This window comes from Copadichromis virginalis, linkage group LG9 (assembly GCF_057382275.1).
Source record: "Copadichromis virginalis isolate Kocher_CV1m ecotype Utaka linkage group LG9, C_Virginalis_male_GT1.1, whole genome shotgun sequence".
Taxonomy (NCBI): Eukaryota; Metazoa; Chordata; class Actinopteri; order Cichliformes; family Cichlidae; genus Copadichromis; species Copadichromis virginalis.
The window spans coordinates 21529792-21546228 of record NC_140626.1 but is presented as its reverse complement, the minus strand read 5'-3'; the positions used below and the strand labels follow the sequence as shown (position 1 = coordinate 21546228).

Below are 16437 nucleotides of genomic sequence, written 5' to 3'. Positions count from 1 at the left end.
AATGTTTTACATTTTACTTTTATTTAAATAAATATTTACATAACAGCTTCGTATAAATCAAATGTCTTTTTCTTACACAACCACATCGTTCTAAAATCAACCGCTTTAACAAGGAGGAAGAAGAAAATAAGAGGTGGATTACGATGATACTGTTAATCTGAAGAGAGGCGGGTTAATCTAAACCCCTCATGTTGATCACTGAGCAAATATCCCTGTTTTCAATCATAAAGGCTGAACCTGGTTGATATTTACCTTCACTCAAACACCATTTAACACGTGACACTTAAGAACTTGCCCATCTTTCATTATAAATCTTGTTATACTATGCATAAATCTACATGATAATTTGATATACATTTTAATTCATTGTTACTAAGGAATAGGAAGATGATAATCTACACTATTGGAATAAAAAAACAAAGCCAGATGCTACTTAAGAAGAACATGTGGCTAAAAAAGTAAAGAAAATAAATCAACAACTTAAGTCACACATGATTCATTCAGGCACAAACAAAGCAAAAGACAGCCTTGGTGAAATTTAAAGACACCACTCATACAGTTTAGGCTATAACGCCTCGCTAAACGGTGTACAGTATATGGCTCGGCTTGAGGGAAAAAAAGTCAGGTAATGTGATCTCAGAAGATCGGAGCACACAAATAATGCCCAAGCTACAGTTCTAACCCACATCTCTCTAATCAAGGTGTCGAAATTGTTTCTGAAATACTACAATAAAAACATGACAGTGAAATCAAAGTGTAGGAAACACAGCTTAACCCCTCAAAAGAAATTGTGCAGTTGTGCCCTTCAGGGATTATCGACGTCGCTTAAACACATCTGGAGACAACGGCAGCTTAACACACTCCACTACAGGAAACGGGTGTAAAAATGACAAAAACCGACTGAGGAACAAACTTGCAAATAACCATTTGTTTAATGCAGCAGGTTGATGGTTACGCTTCATGAGGATTCAAAAGATAAAACGATAAAATGCTCTTTGTTTTCTATTGCTGTCAGGTCATGCATGTAAACTCTATTCTCCTAATAAAACCAATTGTTTACTTAAAAATGTATAAAGAAAATACTCTTTTTCTTCAAAATACTATGCGGGGAAGGATTAAAGGGTGAAATATCATGTTTCAACAACACCTCGTTGTTTTCATCCTGAGATTTGAACCAATGTGTAACCCCTCCGAGGAGGTTTTTCTTTTTAAAACACACGTGAAGATTCAGTGTTTGGTGAGGATGTCCCACTGGTCGGTGAGCGTCTCAGATGAAGCCATCGTTACGGTATCCGAAGACCGTCATACTGCTTGGGTTTTGGGTTGGTGCGAGCGTGTCCCGCTCACAAAGTTATAAACCAAAAACTGGGAAGTGCCAAAATAATGCGTGGCGAAGAGTTTCCCGTCGGGAGTGGGGTCGGAGAAGGCGATCTCATCTTTGCTCAGGTATGAACCGTATATGAAATTATTCCTGTGCAGAAAAACAAACAAATACGAGTTGCATTAATATGACTTTGATTGTGTGTGTGTGTGTGTGTGATGATGACGATGAAATGACTGGCGGTTTGCAGCCGTACTGACCGGAGGCACTCGAGCATGCGCGAAGCGATGCCCTGACGTCTCATCACGCTGACCACCCAGATGCGACTGATGCCGCAGATGGCAGGCTCTGGCGTTGTGGAGCAGCACCAAGCTCTCTGACGTTCAAACATCAACTTCTCTCCCTCCGAACCCTCTGGCATGGGCTCTTCAATCACCCTGTACCCCTGTGAGCATGCACAATCCTCAGTAAACGTCACAGAATAAACGGACACTTACTGATAGCAGCGGTCGAACATCTGTTTATTGTATTATATCCATTTGGTCTGTCTAAATGCTCAGATACCTTAAAACTGTTACATGAGGAAGAAAGAAAGATTAGAAACACAAAACGCAATATTTTAGTTCATATTTTAAGCTATTTTAAACATCTGTATCAGCCAAGAATTTCATTTATCCCAATTTTTACATGATGATCATTCACAAATGTGCTCATCATCATCTCTTACCTCTTGTATGTGCTCAGCTATGAGACACCCAGCCACTTTCTTGTCATTAGAGATAAAGAGGAAGGTTTTGGTCTTTGAGGGACACTTGGTCTCCACCTGCTGGAAGCCGAGGTCATTGTCCACCATCTCCCGGATCTCCTCAACCTGAGGAACAGATTATTGTACATCCAAGAATCAGTATGCTAATGCAGGGATGATAAATATTGGAGCATATCTAAGGATACAGTCCAAGTGAGACTTGAGCACTTTTTTTTTTTTTTTTTCAAAGGCAGGGCAGACTTGGAGTATTGGTGTCACATTTACAAATGCAAGCTGAAAAACTGAGATACCCGGTTTTAAATTTCAGGAAAATATAACGAGCTAATCCAGATCCAGGCATTCTTGTGATGTGCTTTTCAGCCTTAGCAGAGGTTATGCAGTCTGTCTGCTCACATTTCAGCTGTTTACAGCTCTTTAAATTATTAAGTGCATAAGGGTGAATTCTCTGCTCAGACTCAGACAAACGCAGCAAAGTTGGCTGCTTACGTCACACAGAGACCCACAAACATGAATGAGCATTTTACTTGCTGAAGACAAAAACTGAGCGATGAAAGACCCTACAACAGTAAATAGCTTCAGTAAAAGCTTTGAGTTTCAGACCTTAGGCCCGAGCCACACAGGCCTAGAGACTGGCAAGGGATTCCCAGGTAACTGCTCGTTGCTAGCGGAAAAAAATTACCCAATCAGTTGGCGAGTTGTTGAAGGCTATTGCTGAATGAAATGCAAACACTCACCAAAAACTCACTAAAAAAGAAAAGAAAACATCCACCTTCAAAGCAAAGCCTTCACCCTTTAAAATATATTGGTTGCACCTCGACCCAACTAGAAAGAATGGCCCAGGACAGAAATCTCTTGAGATCTACCCGTGGCACCCCATACCCTGGGAGGGGTAGCGGGCAATAGTAGTAGTAGTAAATTACGACTTTTACTTTGAAGGGGAACATTCTCTGTTTCTGGTTTGTGTCCCACTTTCTCAAGTTTAACTTCAGCTTAGTGCTCAGTTATCAATTTGCAGGCAAGTCAACGTCTTCCTGTGTGATACTGCAAATGTTGGTATTGAACCAATACTAAGTAAATACAGAGCCAATACTAGCGATACCAATACTGATACTATTAACTTAAAAAAGCAGCTTATGTAAGGAACAGCAATGTGTCGCGATTTATGAGTCGAATCATCACTAATTTATAAATTCTGAACACATTTTAATGGCCACTAAATTGCTGTGATTTTTACTTTCCAAAGTACAAGCCACTTAGTAATACACACCTTTCAGTTTTTCATGCATTTTGAAACAGTTTGGTGTTTTTTTTAGAAATGTAGAATTTAAATGCCTTCTGTTCTTTAAATGTGCTATAGGCTAGGGATGGGTATCGAAAACCGGTTCTTGTTGAGAACCGGTTCCACTGTTTCAATTCCTTGCAATTTTTTGCCATTTTTGCAAACGATTCCCTTATCGATTCCAGTCGCCCCAAATGACGTCACCACATTGCGGAGTGTCATTTACCTGGCAGGAAACATGGTGGCTCAAACGCTAAAAAGTTTGGTTATACTTTACGAGAACGGATTACAACAGGGCGCCTTGCAATACTTGCAAAGTAGATATTTCATTTAAGGGAGGAAACACTACGAATATGCAAAAGCATTTGCTCACAAAACACGTGATGACCTTAAATGAATGTCATGTTTTTAATTCCGCTCCGGACTCGTGAATCTCAACCCAGCAGCAGCGGTAACGTTTGCACGTCCTCTCCCTTTAATGCAGCAGGTAAATCATCAACTAACAGTGCATATTATGTTAGCGCGATCTGCCTTATTACAAAACCTGCCATTACTGTGCATTTAGGTGACCATGATGAGAGAGACAGAGTCTGGCTGGCTCAGATGCTGGCAGTTCTCGCTGCAGTCTGCCGGTAGCGTCTCCTTTCAGGCCAGGATAGACGAATGTCACCGAGCAGTGACTAAGTTTGTGGTAAAAGGCTTGCACCCATTTGCCACAGCAGATGCCCCCGATTTTCGGTAAGTGAATGTGTTTAATTGTAGGCAGGGACATTACTGGATATTCTTGTGTAATTGTTACAGAATAATTTATGTTATACTTTGTTATTGCTACAGAAGAATATTTATTTTATTATTTTACATTTACAACTTTTTTTCATGGGGACCTTGTGACACCCCATTGAAGAGCCATAGGCTGGATCTCTTAAGACCTCACTGTTGGGTTTGTAAGGCCATGCTACTCCTAAATTTCTATCTTGTTCAAAGAGAAGATATAAAACAAAGTTCTAAGCTAATCGACCTTAGTCGATTAGCTTAGAACTTTGTCTGAAACTCCTTTTTAAAAAAAAGAATCGATAAAGAATCGAATCGTTAAACAGAATCGAAAATGGAATCGGAATCGTGTAAATCTTGTCAATACCCATCCCTACTATAGGCTATAAATAAAATTTTAGTGCATGCTTGAGGTTTGTGCTTTTTCCATTTCCCCCAAAAATAATTTAACGCAATGCAGTGTGACACATACTGAACTTAGAGAGTGGAAACAAAATATCGATCATATCGTGCTAGTATCGATCTGATACCAATACCAGTGTTGGGATCGACACTATCAACACATTTGGATTGACCTGCCCACCTCTAGTGATCATGGGAATCTACTAGCAAGCAAAGCAATTGCAAGATTTTTGGTGCAGTACCTTCTTTGCAACACAAAGCAACCACTTGGCAACATGTCAGGGAATACACATTTTTCCCTAGTGGAGAAAAGTACCTATTGTTACCTTTTGCTAGGCCCGTGTGACTGCTACCTCAGACAGTCACTCCCTGCAAAGGATTCTCAAAAGAGTATTTTATTTAAATGTATTTATACTTATTATTCTGTTACACTTGAGGAGGTTGTTGCAACCTGTAGAATTACAGCAGTCTGTAATTCAACTGCATGCTGGCTATTTCATGTTAACTCGGTGGCAGTAAAAGACGGAGCCAAAAAATATAAAAACTGGGAACTTCTTGTTTTGGGGACCTAACTATCAATCCAGACATATAAGCCCTGAAGAGTTCACGCTAGCAAACGCTGGTGTAAACATACCTTCTTCAGAGCATATTTGGGATCATCTGGCAGGACGAGAATGATCTTGCCATCTGGAAACTCAGACAAAATCCTCTCCTTTTTCCAACCCTGACAAAAAAAAAGAAAGCAAAAAGAATAGAAAATATTTAATTATGTCATCTAAATGTCCTAAGTAGGTATTAATCCATTTTCTATATGCAGTCACTCCCAATCTTGGACAATTTTGGCAAATAGGCGCAAAACATTCCAGGTAATAAATCTTCTTATAAGCCGACAGAATCATTTGACGTAAACCAAATAAAATTACATTTTCAATTTAACTTTATTTACTGTCTCTTCTGCCACCAGAAAAGTCAGTAAGAATAAATCACACTTGAACTGAATAAACAAAGAGCTGTGCTGACCTACTTTTCTAGAGGTGGGAAGTTAGAAAATGTCCAACGGGCAATCCTAAGGAGGAATCTTATCAAATACCTGCAGTCTTGCTCACTGTAGTGCAGCATAGAGTGGAAGACGAGGGTCAAGACTCCCTTTATCAAGAATCCTCAGTTGTCCCTGCACTGCATTGTATATTTTTTGTAAACCATATCTATAAATTTGTTGGCATTTATTGCTCTGATCCAGGGAGTCAGTTTAACAGGCATAGGCATGTGACTTTCCCTCACCACATATTTGACGGCGCTGATGAACTGGTTGTGAAACAGCAAATGCTGAGATTCATCCTCGGGGTTGGCAGCAGAGTAGAGCATCCCACACACACTGCAGGCCACTGCTCCAAAATGCTTCTGTCCTGCATCCTGCGAGAACAAAGCAAAGCAATAAGCTCACTCTCAAGAATTCAATTTCACTTAGTTTTCCAGAGTGACAGAACACAGAAAGAACCCAACTTATGATCCATGTTTTCCATTGCAAAAGCGCAGGATTTAAAATGAGGTCAGAGGAAACTATCTCGTTCACTCACAATAACTGTTTGGGTGCCATCTTTGTCAGCCTCCTTTAGCTTCTTGACTTCTTTTTGCAGGCAAGCTTCGGAGAGAGGAGCCCCGCCATCCTGTGGCTTCACAGCTTTGCTGCGATTCAAAAACACATCGGGTTACTGAAGGTTTCAACCGCTAAGAAGCAAAAAAACCAAAATAAAACATGTCAAACAACTTTAGAAAAGCTTCTTACTCTTGACAAGGCTTTCCTGGTGTCTGCTCTGCTTCCTTCAAGCTTTCTGCTTTACTCTCTGGAGAAAGATCAACGTATAAAAGAAAGGATTTTACACAGCAACATAATTATACACACATTTAAGAAGGTTGTTGACAAAATACAATAAAAATAAAAAAAACTTAAAATATAAATTCCTAATTTACTTAAACAACATATTGAGAGTAAAATAAATAAATAAATAACATTTAGCGCTGATCTTGGAAAAGTTAATGCTTTGAAACATTAGTCAAAGATCCAAGACTGGACTTATATGACAACATGTGCTGCACTCGCGGTTAACTGATGAAAGAAGCTGAAATCTGAGGTGGACATAGTTTTATTGCCGTTTTTACCCTTTAAAGGAACGTGACCTTGTGGGTAACCTGTTCAGGTCCAGTGTTCGGCGATGTGAGACATAACACTACCAGCACAAAGCTGCAGACGCAACTAAGTGCACGCTGACAGGGGTGCTTACCTTAATGTAATCAGTATTTAGAGGCCTGAATTTCAACCTAACAGCTATCCAAACACTGCATGTTGTGTTTGCTGTCCTATAAGCAGGCAGATAAGAACCACGTTTATGCAACAGTGTCGGCCTGCCAGGAAGAATAAGCTGGTTAAAGATGAGAGATGTGAATTTCACTTTTTTAAAACATTTCTATGCATTTATTTTGATTAAGGTGAAGTAAGAAACAACCTAAAAGAGCAGGATTTAAAATGTGTGTTGCTTGCCTCATTATTTTGATAAATTATTCTAGTCTATGGCCTAATTCAAATCTGAATGATAAAAATTAACTTTTTTTTCTCATAAAAAATTGTGGATCGTACACTGGTAGTGCAGCCCTCTACCATAACTGAAAATACAGACTCTCTGGATGCTTGATCCAGATTAACTGGAGGTATTTTCAAGAAACCAAGATGATGCCTCCCAACTTTTCTTTTTTCCATTTCACATGTATTTGTGAAGCTTATGTTTTCTATTTTTCCTCAAAATAATAAAGAGTCTGAATCTGAATTAATCACGTCTACGTTGGGACACTTCTGGTAGCACTTTCAGGCAAACCTCTCCATGACTTTTTGAGTAATCCTGCTAGCAGACACTGGCACAGACAGGTAGACAATCTGGACGAGCTGATGGAGGTAAATCTGAGTCAGGATTGCAATTAATATACACAGATACCTGTAAGCTTGTCAGACACTTTGGCGCTCTCTTCAGGTGGAGCTGATGAAAGTGGATGAGCTGCATTCTGTGTATGAAAGAAAAAAGGTAAGTAACATGTACAGCGCCTGTGACACTGATCATAGAATAATTTATTTCTGACTTACCTTGCACTTGTCGTTTTCTTTACATGCGGGATCTGTGGGTCTCTGAGGCACTGAAATTGCACCAGCCTTAGAGGCAGCAGGCTTCATCCCAGATGTGGCTGCAACAGCAGGCCGAGCTGCAGGTGAAGCAGATGGTTTCAGCTGTGTTAGATTTGCATCGGCACCTGCAGTCTTCAGCTGAGGTGAAACAGAAGCTGCAGGCTTGGACTGAGCTGGAGCTGAAACAACTTTAGACTGAGTTGCAGTCGGGACTGGAGACTTTAACGGAGCATTCGCTGAAGAAGCAAGTTTGGATGAAGCTGCAGTTGCAGCTGTGGCCTTAGACTGTGTTGCTGGTGCAACAGCTGGGTTTAACTGTGCGGGCTTTAACTGAGCTGGAGCTGCAACAGAGGGCTTTGACTGACCTGAGATCTGCCCAGCAGGCTTGGTCTGAGCTTTGAGTTTTGCCTGGTTGGCAAGTTGCGCTGTGAGCGTGGGCTTTGATAGTAGAGTGGGTTTAGGCTGAGCCGAAGGGTTTGACTGGAGGCCGGGTGGTTTCGGCTTTGCTGGTAATGGGTCATCATCCAGCTCAAAATCGTCAGGAGAATATTTCGGCCTGGGTCTGTATGGCTTGTACTCAACTTCCATTTTCAGTTTCTGAGCATTAAGTCCGTTGGGCATGGGAGGTGGTATTGCTGGGAGGGTTCTCTTGGTTCCTGATCTTGTGACTTTTGGCGCGGGCTCTGGAGTAGCTGCTGCTTTAGTAGTCTGAGCCTTGCTTTGCCGTGTAGTTCTACGGTTTTCAGTACTAGGAGGCTCCGTTTTAGAGGCTTCAGGTTTGCCAGTTTCAGTTTTAGGGGGTTCAGTTTTAGGAGTTTCAGTTATCGTTGGTTGTTTTTTGGAGGTTTCAGCTTTAGTGGGTTCAGTTTTAGTGGGTTCAGTTTTAGATGGTTCAGTTTTAGCCAGCTCAGCCTTAGGCTCATTCTTGGGAGCTTCTGCCTTCAGTGTAGCAGGTTTGCTAGATGCAGAAGGACTCAGTTGGGAGGTTGCTGGACTGGCTGCAGGTTGAGGAGGTGGTGTGGTAACAGGGCTCACTGGAAAAAGAGAGGCAGCAGAAAAAGGTGCCTGCCAATCCATGTCTGAGAACATCTGATTTGCTTGGTCAGACTTTAGTTTCTTCACACGTGCCCACGACATTTTCTCTCTCTGCAGCTCGACCTGTCTGAGTCTTTGATATCGAGTCAGCTTCTTTTTCTCGTGGACTTTCAGCGGCACTGAAATCTGCGTGATGAAGAAACGTCTCTTTGGAGGCTCGGCGGAAGGCTGAGTTTCAGCTGAATCAGCCGTTGAGGGCTGGGCTGGGGGGGCCTCAGGAGCAGGGGTCACCGAAGGAGGGGCGCATCCCTCTGGTCCAGCAGGAGTTGGGACATTAACCGTGTTGGCATCTTGCGTGTTAACAGGCGGGCGTTCCTTCTTGCTGGCTTCACTCTTGGCTGCTGCTGCTGCCGCTTGTTTTTCTTCTTCTATCCTCTTCAGCAGCATGCTGTCTGTGGCAATGTCCTCTGCGATCTCCTGACACAGGGCTAAGAGATTCAGCTGCTGCCTATTTGCACTTCTCTTAGCTGCCGCAGCCTTCTGCTCAGCCAGAGCTGCGAGGCGAGCTTTGGTTCTCGCTTGCGTGTTCATTTCTTGTTTCTTGGGTTTTTCTGGCTCTTGAGCTTTCGTTTCCTCTTCGGTCTTTTCAGCTGTGCTGTTTTGCTTCATGTCAGGCCCACTAGTGTTACATATGTACTTCTCATTCACCTTTTCCTCAGGCAGGCCTGCCTCGGCTGTTTCTTGTGGCTTTTCTACTACTGCAATGTCACTGTCTTCATCATTCTCTTCCTCCACCACTATAATCTCATGTCCGATCTCGATGTCCTCTAGAATCTGCACTTCTTGTATGTCCAGGTTATCTTGAGCATCCTCTATCACCACTACATTAATGTCTTCAATCAGGCTTTGGGGTTCAGAGTCATGGGAGGTATTCATGTCCACCATGTGAGATGACTGGTGGTCAGAAGGCTGAATAACCTGAACGTCTTCCTCCACAGGTGAAATGTTTGTCTCCTGCTCTGCTACCTCCCCTGAACTAGCCGCCGCTTCAGTAAACACAGTTTGCTCGGAACCATTTAAAGTCCTCTCACTCTCCGCCTTCTCCTCCATCGACTCACTTTCTGGATTCACCTGCTCTGAAAGAGAGGCCACCAGACCTGATTCGGTTGCAGCTTGAGTGACGATATCAAAGTGAATTTCACTCTGTGGGACTGGCTCTAAAATCACATATTCCTCAGATGCACCACCTGGTACCTCAAATTCAGTGGAGGATGTAGTCGTTGTTGGTGGAGTTGTTGTTGTTACCGTGACGCCCGCAGCTTCCTGAATGCCAGCATCGTGCTGCACCTGCTCAGAAAACTCAGTGGCTCTGATGCACTCTGAAATGCCATTTCCTTCACTTTTCACTGTCATTTCACTCTTCACTTCTGCAGCATCTCCTGACCCTCCATCTGCCACGCTCATGTCACTGCCAGAACTGATCGGTGCAACTTCTTTCACATCCACGGTAGCGTTAATCTGCTCCAACTGTGCTGGCTGCGCTTGTACTTCCATTTCAACCCCTGCCTGGCTGTCTGGGACACAAATTTCCTCCTTAGCAACTTCATTTACCAGCTGCATGCCACCAATTTCTCTGTTGTCTTCATTACTGGAAAAGTTTGTTTCCATCTGTTGAGCCTCTGTGCATTGTATATCTAATATAGAAACGGCATCGTGCTTCTCTGCTGCCGCTGCAGACACATCACGATCATCATTACTCTCTGGGCTACTAATGGGCTCGTACACTATCTGGTTTTCATGGGGCCCGACCGCTGACTGATTAACCATCTCAATCTGCTCCTCAGAAGGCTGAATTACGACATTGTTGTTGTCGGTTTGCCCACAAACAAAAAGCATTACTTCGCTGCTATCCGCTCCTCCTCCTTCAATGTTACCAACAGATCCGTCAGCCTTGACCTCATTAAACATTTGGCTCCCCGTTTCCTCTTCTAACACTGAAGCTTCCCTTTCTGTTGATTCACTTGTTATATCCACGTCAGCACGAGGCCCTCTCTGTTTCTGAATTTCTAATAAGGCTGTAGTGTCTTCATTTATTTCCTCAGTAACATTACTTTGCTGTTTTGTTAGATAAGGACTCCCTTCTGCAGTAGTTTCTAAAATGTTAACACATTCAGAAGCAGGCTCTTCCTCATTTCTAGTCTCACAGCGTGCAGACATAAGATCTTCCTGAACGTCACCGACCTCCTGATTTCCATCGTTGTGTACTTCAACGTCAGATCTTTCTTCTCCTGATTCTGTTGTCTGCACTTCCATTTCTCCTTGATTCTCAACAGCGCTTAAGCTTTCCTCGTTAACCTCGACATCCTTTTCCTCGCACTCTGTCCCGGTCAAATCTTTTTCCACTTCAGTGTCTGTAGTGAGTTCGCTGACCTCTTGACCTCTCTGATTTTGTTTATTTGTCAGATAAGTAATCTTCTCTGGTGCTTCTACTGTCTGTATTTCCATTTCTCCTGGACTCTCAGTAACACTGACACATTCAGCATCGACCTTGTCATCCTTTTCTTCAGTATTAATGAAATCTTTACCTGCCTCAGTGTCTGTTTTGAGCTCAGTGGTCTCCCGATCTTTCTTACTTTGTGTTTCTGGCACATTCTTTAGATCAGAAACCTCCTCCGGTGTTTCTGTTGTCTGCACTTCCACTTTTCTTTGACTCTCAGCAGCAATGACACAGTCGGCCTTAACCTTATCATCCTCCTCTTCACTCAGAGCATTAATAAAGTCTTTCTCTACTGTAGTGTTTATAGTCAGTTCACTGACCTCCTGACCTTTCTGGCTTGGGTTATTTGTTGGCTCAGATGTCTCCTTTGGTGCTTCTGTTGCCTCCATTTCCACCTGACTCTCAGCAGCAGTGACACAATGTGCTTTGTTGGGGTGATTTGTGGGATTCCTTAATCCTTTGTGGACTTCTTTAGATATGTCTCCCGTAGGTTCAGCGGCTTCCTGTATCTCCTGGCTGTGTGCTGAAATAGAAATATCTGCTATTAATGTATCCTGCTTTTTGTTTTCATTCTCTGCACCAGTAACAGGCTCTGTATGTACGTCTGTGCTCCGTTCACAGACATCTTTGCTCGTCTGATTTTGTATTTCCGCTGCAGGTGTGCTAGAAATCTCCTCTGATGCAGCTGCAGACTCCATGTCGACTTCATTTAGGCTGTTCTCACTTTGTATTTCCACTGAAATCTCTTGTGTCGATTTAGCCTGCTCTTCCATTTCAATTTCTCTCTCTGGGACAGCGACGGGCTGCGTATATGAATCTTCTGTGTGTTCACTGACATCCTGACTCTTCTGCTTATGCGTTTCTGCTGCTGGTGGGATACAAAGCTCTTCTGATGTTGTTGTGGTCTCCATCTCCACTTCAGATAGACTTTTGCCGCATTGTACTTCCACTGAAATCTCTGCCTCTGATATCGATGGAGCCTGTTTTTCCATTTCATTTTCATTCTCCGAGACACTGATGGGCTGCATGAGTATGTCTGTGTTATGTTCAATGACATCCTGGCCCTTTATTTCCAATGCAGGTATGCTAGCAACCTCCTCTGGTGTTTTCTGCTCCGCATCCACTTCATTTTGACTTTGCACCAGCTGGATTTCCACTGAGGTGGATTCTTTAGGGGAGTCTGGTGTTGATGTCACTGACTGTGTATGTACATCTGTGCTATATTCTGTGATAACCTTGCTTATCTGACTTTGGATTTCCACTGCAGGTATCTTAGAAACCTCCTCTGAAGGTGCTGCAGACTCCATACCCACTTCACTCTGAATTTTCTCACTTTGTGCTTCCACTGAAGGGACCACTTCGGAAATCTCTGGTGTGGTTTTAGCCTTTTCTTCTTTTTTGTTTTCATTTTCTGCAACAGTCACAGAGTCGATCTGCATGCCTGCACCATCTTCAAAGACATCCTGACTCGTCTGGGTTTCTGTTTCCACTGCAGATGTGTCAGAAACCTCCTCTGATGTTGTTGCAGTTTCCATCTCAACTTCATTTTGACTTTTCTCACTCTGTAATTCCATCATAGAGGCATGTCCGGTAAATTCTATTGGCGATTTAGGCTGATCTTCTGTTTTGTTTTCGTTCTTAGGGACAGTCACAGACTCTGTATAAACTGTGTCTGTAATATGTGCACCAACATCCTGATTCTCCTGGTTTTGTATTTGCGCTGCAGGTATGTTAGAAACCTCCTCTGATGTTGCTGCAGACTCCATCTCCACTATTTCTGGACTTTTCTCACTGTGCACTTCCACTGAATGAGCTGCTTCAGAAATCTCTGGAGTTAGTGTCACACATTTATCTTCATTCTGCACAGTTTGGAAATTTTCAATCATTGAGTCTTCTGTAATCTCTTTAGGGATGTCGTCTGTATTGCATTCATTGATTTCATGATTTTTGTGACTTTGTATTCCTGCTCCAGGTGCAATGTCAGAACTCGTCCCCAATGTGGTCTGTAGCTCCACTTCTGTTTGACTTCTCTGGATTTCCACTGAAGCGGATGGATATGAAACCTCCATTGTTAATTTTGTCTGCATTTCCACAGATTGCACATTTTCAACAATTTGATCCATGTGTGATTCAGCTGTGGTAGATTCACTGTCCACCTGGCTCATCTGATGCGTTTGCTCAATGTTACAGATCTCCACTGATGTGGTTTCAGCCTCTACATCGTCTGGTGTTTCCATTCGTTTTTCCACAGCAGCAACACATTCAGCTTCTTTGCTGCTCTCATAGTTTGCAGTCCTCAGATCTTCCTGAACTTTGTCACTCGTGGCTTCGCCGTCTGGCCTCTCCTGGTTTTGTACGTCCACTTTAGCTGCTGGATTACTAACCTCCAAAGCTGATAAGCTCTGTGTTTGTATTTTCTCTTGGCTCTCAGACCCATCAGCACATTCAAAGGTTTTAATGTTGTCAGATTTATCATCCATAACATGAACCTCTGTGGATTCGGCTGTAGTAGCGTTGCAGATTTCCTGGGTCTCAAGAATTTGCACTTCTGTATTAGAAACTTCTGAAATCACTATGTTCTGTGTTTCTATTTTAGTTTCAGTCTCAGCTCCACTACTATGTCCAAAGCTCACAGAGTGTTTGTCTTCCATAATTCTACAGTTTTCTCCCACATGATCCTCATGAAAGTTTGTAGATATGTCTGCAATAGGTTCAGGAGCATCCTGTTTTTCCTGTCTTTGTATTTCCACTACAGAAATCTCCTCTGATGCTGCTGCAGTCAGTATATCCATGTTGATCTGGCTGCTTGCTGCAGTGACACAAATCATGCTCGTGTCTCCTTCTGTGCTCTCAGAATCTTCTTTAACTCCATCATCAGGCTTTTCTGCAGTGTTGTCAAAAAGTCTGTGGTTCTCCTGATTTTGCAGATCTACGCTAGGTGCTATCTGACCGTCTGGAACTGTAAAACATTCGGAAATCACTTCTCTTTGAACAGCCTCGCAATCAGGAGTCAATATTTCAGTGCAGCTGTCAGTTATCACACAGTCATGGCTCAGTTGTCTCTCAACCAAACCTCCAGGACAAGAGACGACCTGAGTCAACTGGAAGTCAGCTTCTTTTCCATCGCTTTCTTGAAGATCTTCCTCAGACCTTATGACCATTGTTTCCACATCAACACACGTGTCGGTAACTGCAATTGGCACGTCATCCTGCGTGTCTACAAGATTTGATTCCTCGTCGGAAGTAGCGAGAGCTCTGACAATGTCTGCTTGAGTCTCATTCTCTGGAATACCACTTTCCACAAGCAGCTGTTCTGATGCAGAGTTGAATTCGTTACTAAGGGCTGCAGATATGGTGGCAGATTCAGTTGATCCCTTAGCTGTACACTGAACACTCAATTTATTCTCTCCAGAAACAAACTGTGTGGTTTCATTTGTTTTAGTTTCAGTTCTCAGACTCTCTGACATGCAAGACTGTTTTTCATCTTTACACTTTGGATCCACCTCTCCAGCAGCCAAACTTAGTGTTTCCATTGATGATGGTAGTGTTTTATCATCTAAATCCTTTTGAACGAACTCTTCCTCATCCTTCTTTTCAGCCTCGGATATGAGATGGTCTGAAATGTCTCTTGATGATGCTGGTGTTTCATTATCTACACCCTTTTGGCTTTCTACATTTTGTAATTCTTTATGTTTACTTTCATTAGCTGAAGACTCAAATTTGGTGTCTGTTACAGAGACCGTAGTTTCCTTTGACACCTCCTGTGGTGCAATAGCTGATATTTGTGGTCTCTCTTGCTCAGTAAAAGATTCTGCAGATTCTTTTTTAATGTTCTCATTTGCCTCATCTGTAGTTTCAAGACATGGTGAATCTGTGAATATACCATAATTGTGGTCCATCTGTATGGGGTCCTTAGGTGGAGAAGATAAACCTTGACTCGTATCCTCGGAGACAGAAGGAGACTCTTCCGTCTTTCGCTTGGCTTTGACTCGATTTGAGTATTTTCTGATGCAGCGGGCCTTGTCTTCATCATCCCTTTCTCTGAAGAAGTCAGCCTTACTACCATCACTACTCAACTTGTCAGAGTCCATGGAGGCAGTTCGCTTCAGGGAGGTTTTGGAGTTCGCTTTCGGTGAGGGAGCTTCTCCACAGGAGGCACTTGTGGCTTTCTGGAGCTTGGCTTTTTTGACAGGTGGGTCAGGGGAAGTTTTGCTGGAATCCTTCAGAGGCGAGCTCTGTTTGGGGGACTTGGCTAGTTTATGTCCCCCTTCCGGTGAAGCACAGAGTTTTTTCTTAGTCCGTGGGGCTGCTGTCTTTTCTTTCATATTTCCTGTGTTGTTATGTGACTGATTATTGGCGGCTGGTACAGTTTTGGATGGCGCAGCCTCTCCGTCCTCATCCAACTTCCTTATCTTGGACTGCGAGTCTGGAGGAGACGATCCTCTCTTTGAGGCCGGCATTCTGCAAAATATTTCACAAAAACATGATAAAGCTGAGGCGAGGACTTACAAGGAAAATAATCCTGTAGTTACAAAGTAATTCACTTTTTTTTCCAGCATCATGGATTTTCTCAGTAAAATGGGAACACCTCCTTTCTTGGAAATGATAAGCAATGATAAGGTAATTATAAGCAAATCCATCAACTATTACCTATTTCTTCCACAAGCAACAAAGCTGGCTAACGTTTGACATAAACAGTGATAAATCGTAAACTAGGAGGCTAACGAGTCACACAATGTACGATCTACTTTCACGCACTAATTCCCCATCTACGCGCCTTATTTCATTAGCTGTCTGGCAGCCAGCAGGTTTTACTGTCACTCGGAGTTCATCAGACACTCAGAAATGGTCAGTTAGCTAGCTGAGCGTGGCTAGCGTGCTAGCTGGAAGTCCACAGTGATGGAAGCTAACAGCTAACAGCTAGCAGCAGCAGCAGCCAACTCGCAACAAATGAGCGAACCGAGCCTCGCTGCTCCAAATCAGCCTAAAGAGCGGCGGGACACACCGAACACAGCCCCCACACAGTAGTCCTCACGATACTAAAGTCAGCGAACAGGTAAAGCACGGCATTCGTCCATGAAACTCACTTTGATGTTTTCTTTTTCAACAACAGCTGTTTTTTTCTTTTTTTTTCCGTGAATAAAAATTAACTGTACTTCCGGAGGGAAACGGCGGATATGACGTAGAAGCACTC

General features: G+C 42.8%; 1 protein-coding gene across 1 annotated transcript; it reads right to left on the bottom strand.

Moving 5' to 3' along the window:
* Positions 1-16401, bottom strand: LOC146701810 (uncharacterized). The gene is made up of 10 exons (XM_085468179.1): positions 16331-16401; positions 7673-15704; positions 7527-7593; positions 6326-6383; positions 6117-6225; positions 5821-5952; positions 5174-5263; positions 2049-2192; positions 1582-1766; positions 1-1471 (listed from the first exon to the last, which is right to left on the bottom strand). The coding sequence occupies exons 2-10, from the start codon at positions 15701-15703 to the stop codon at positions 1303-1305; spliced, it is 8985 nt and encodes a 2994-aa protein (XP_085324305.1). The 5' UTR covers position 15704; positions 16331-16401; the 3' UTR covers positions 1-1302.
* Positions 16402-16437: the final 36 nt, after the last annotated feature.

Coding starts and splice junctions, on each gene's coding strand:
- LOC146701810 (XM_085468179.1), bottom strand. CDS start 15,703: ATGCCGGCCTCAAAGAGAGGATCGTCTCCTCCAGACTCGCAGTCCAAG. Junction 5,953..6,116: donor ATGGCACCCAAACAGTTATT/GTGAGTGAACGA, acceptor TTGTTCTCGCAG/GATGCAGGACAGAAGCATTT. Junction 1,767..2,048: donor TAGCTGAGCACATACAAGAG/GTAAGAGATGAT, acceptor GCATGCTCACAG/GGGTACAGGGTGATTGAAGA.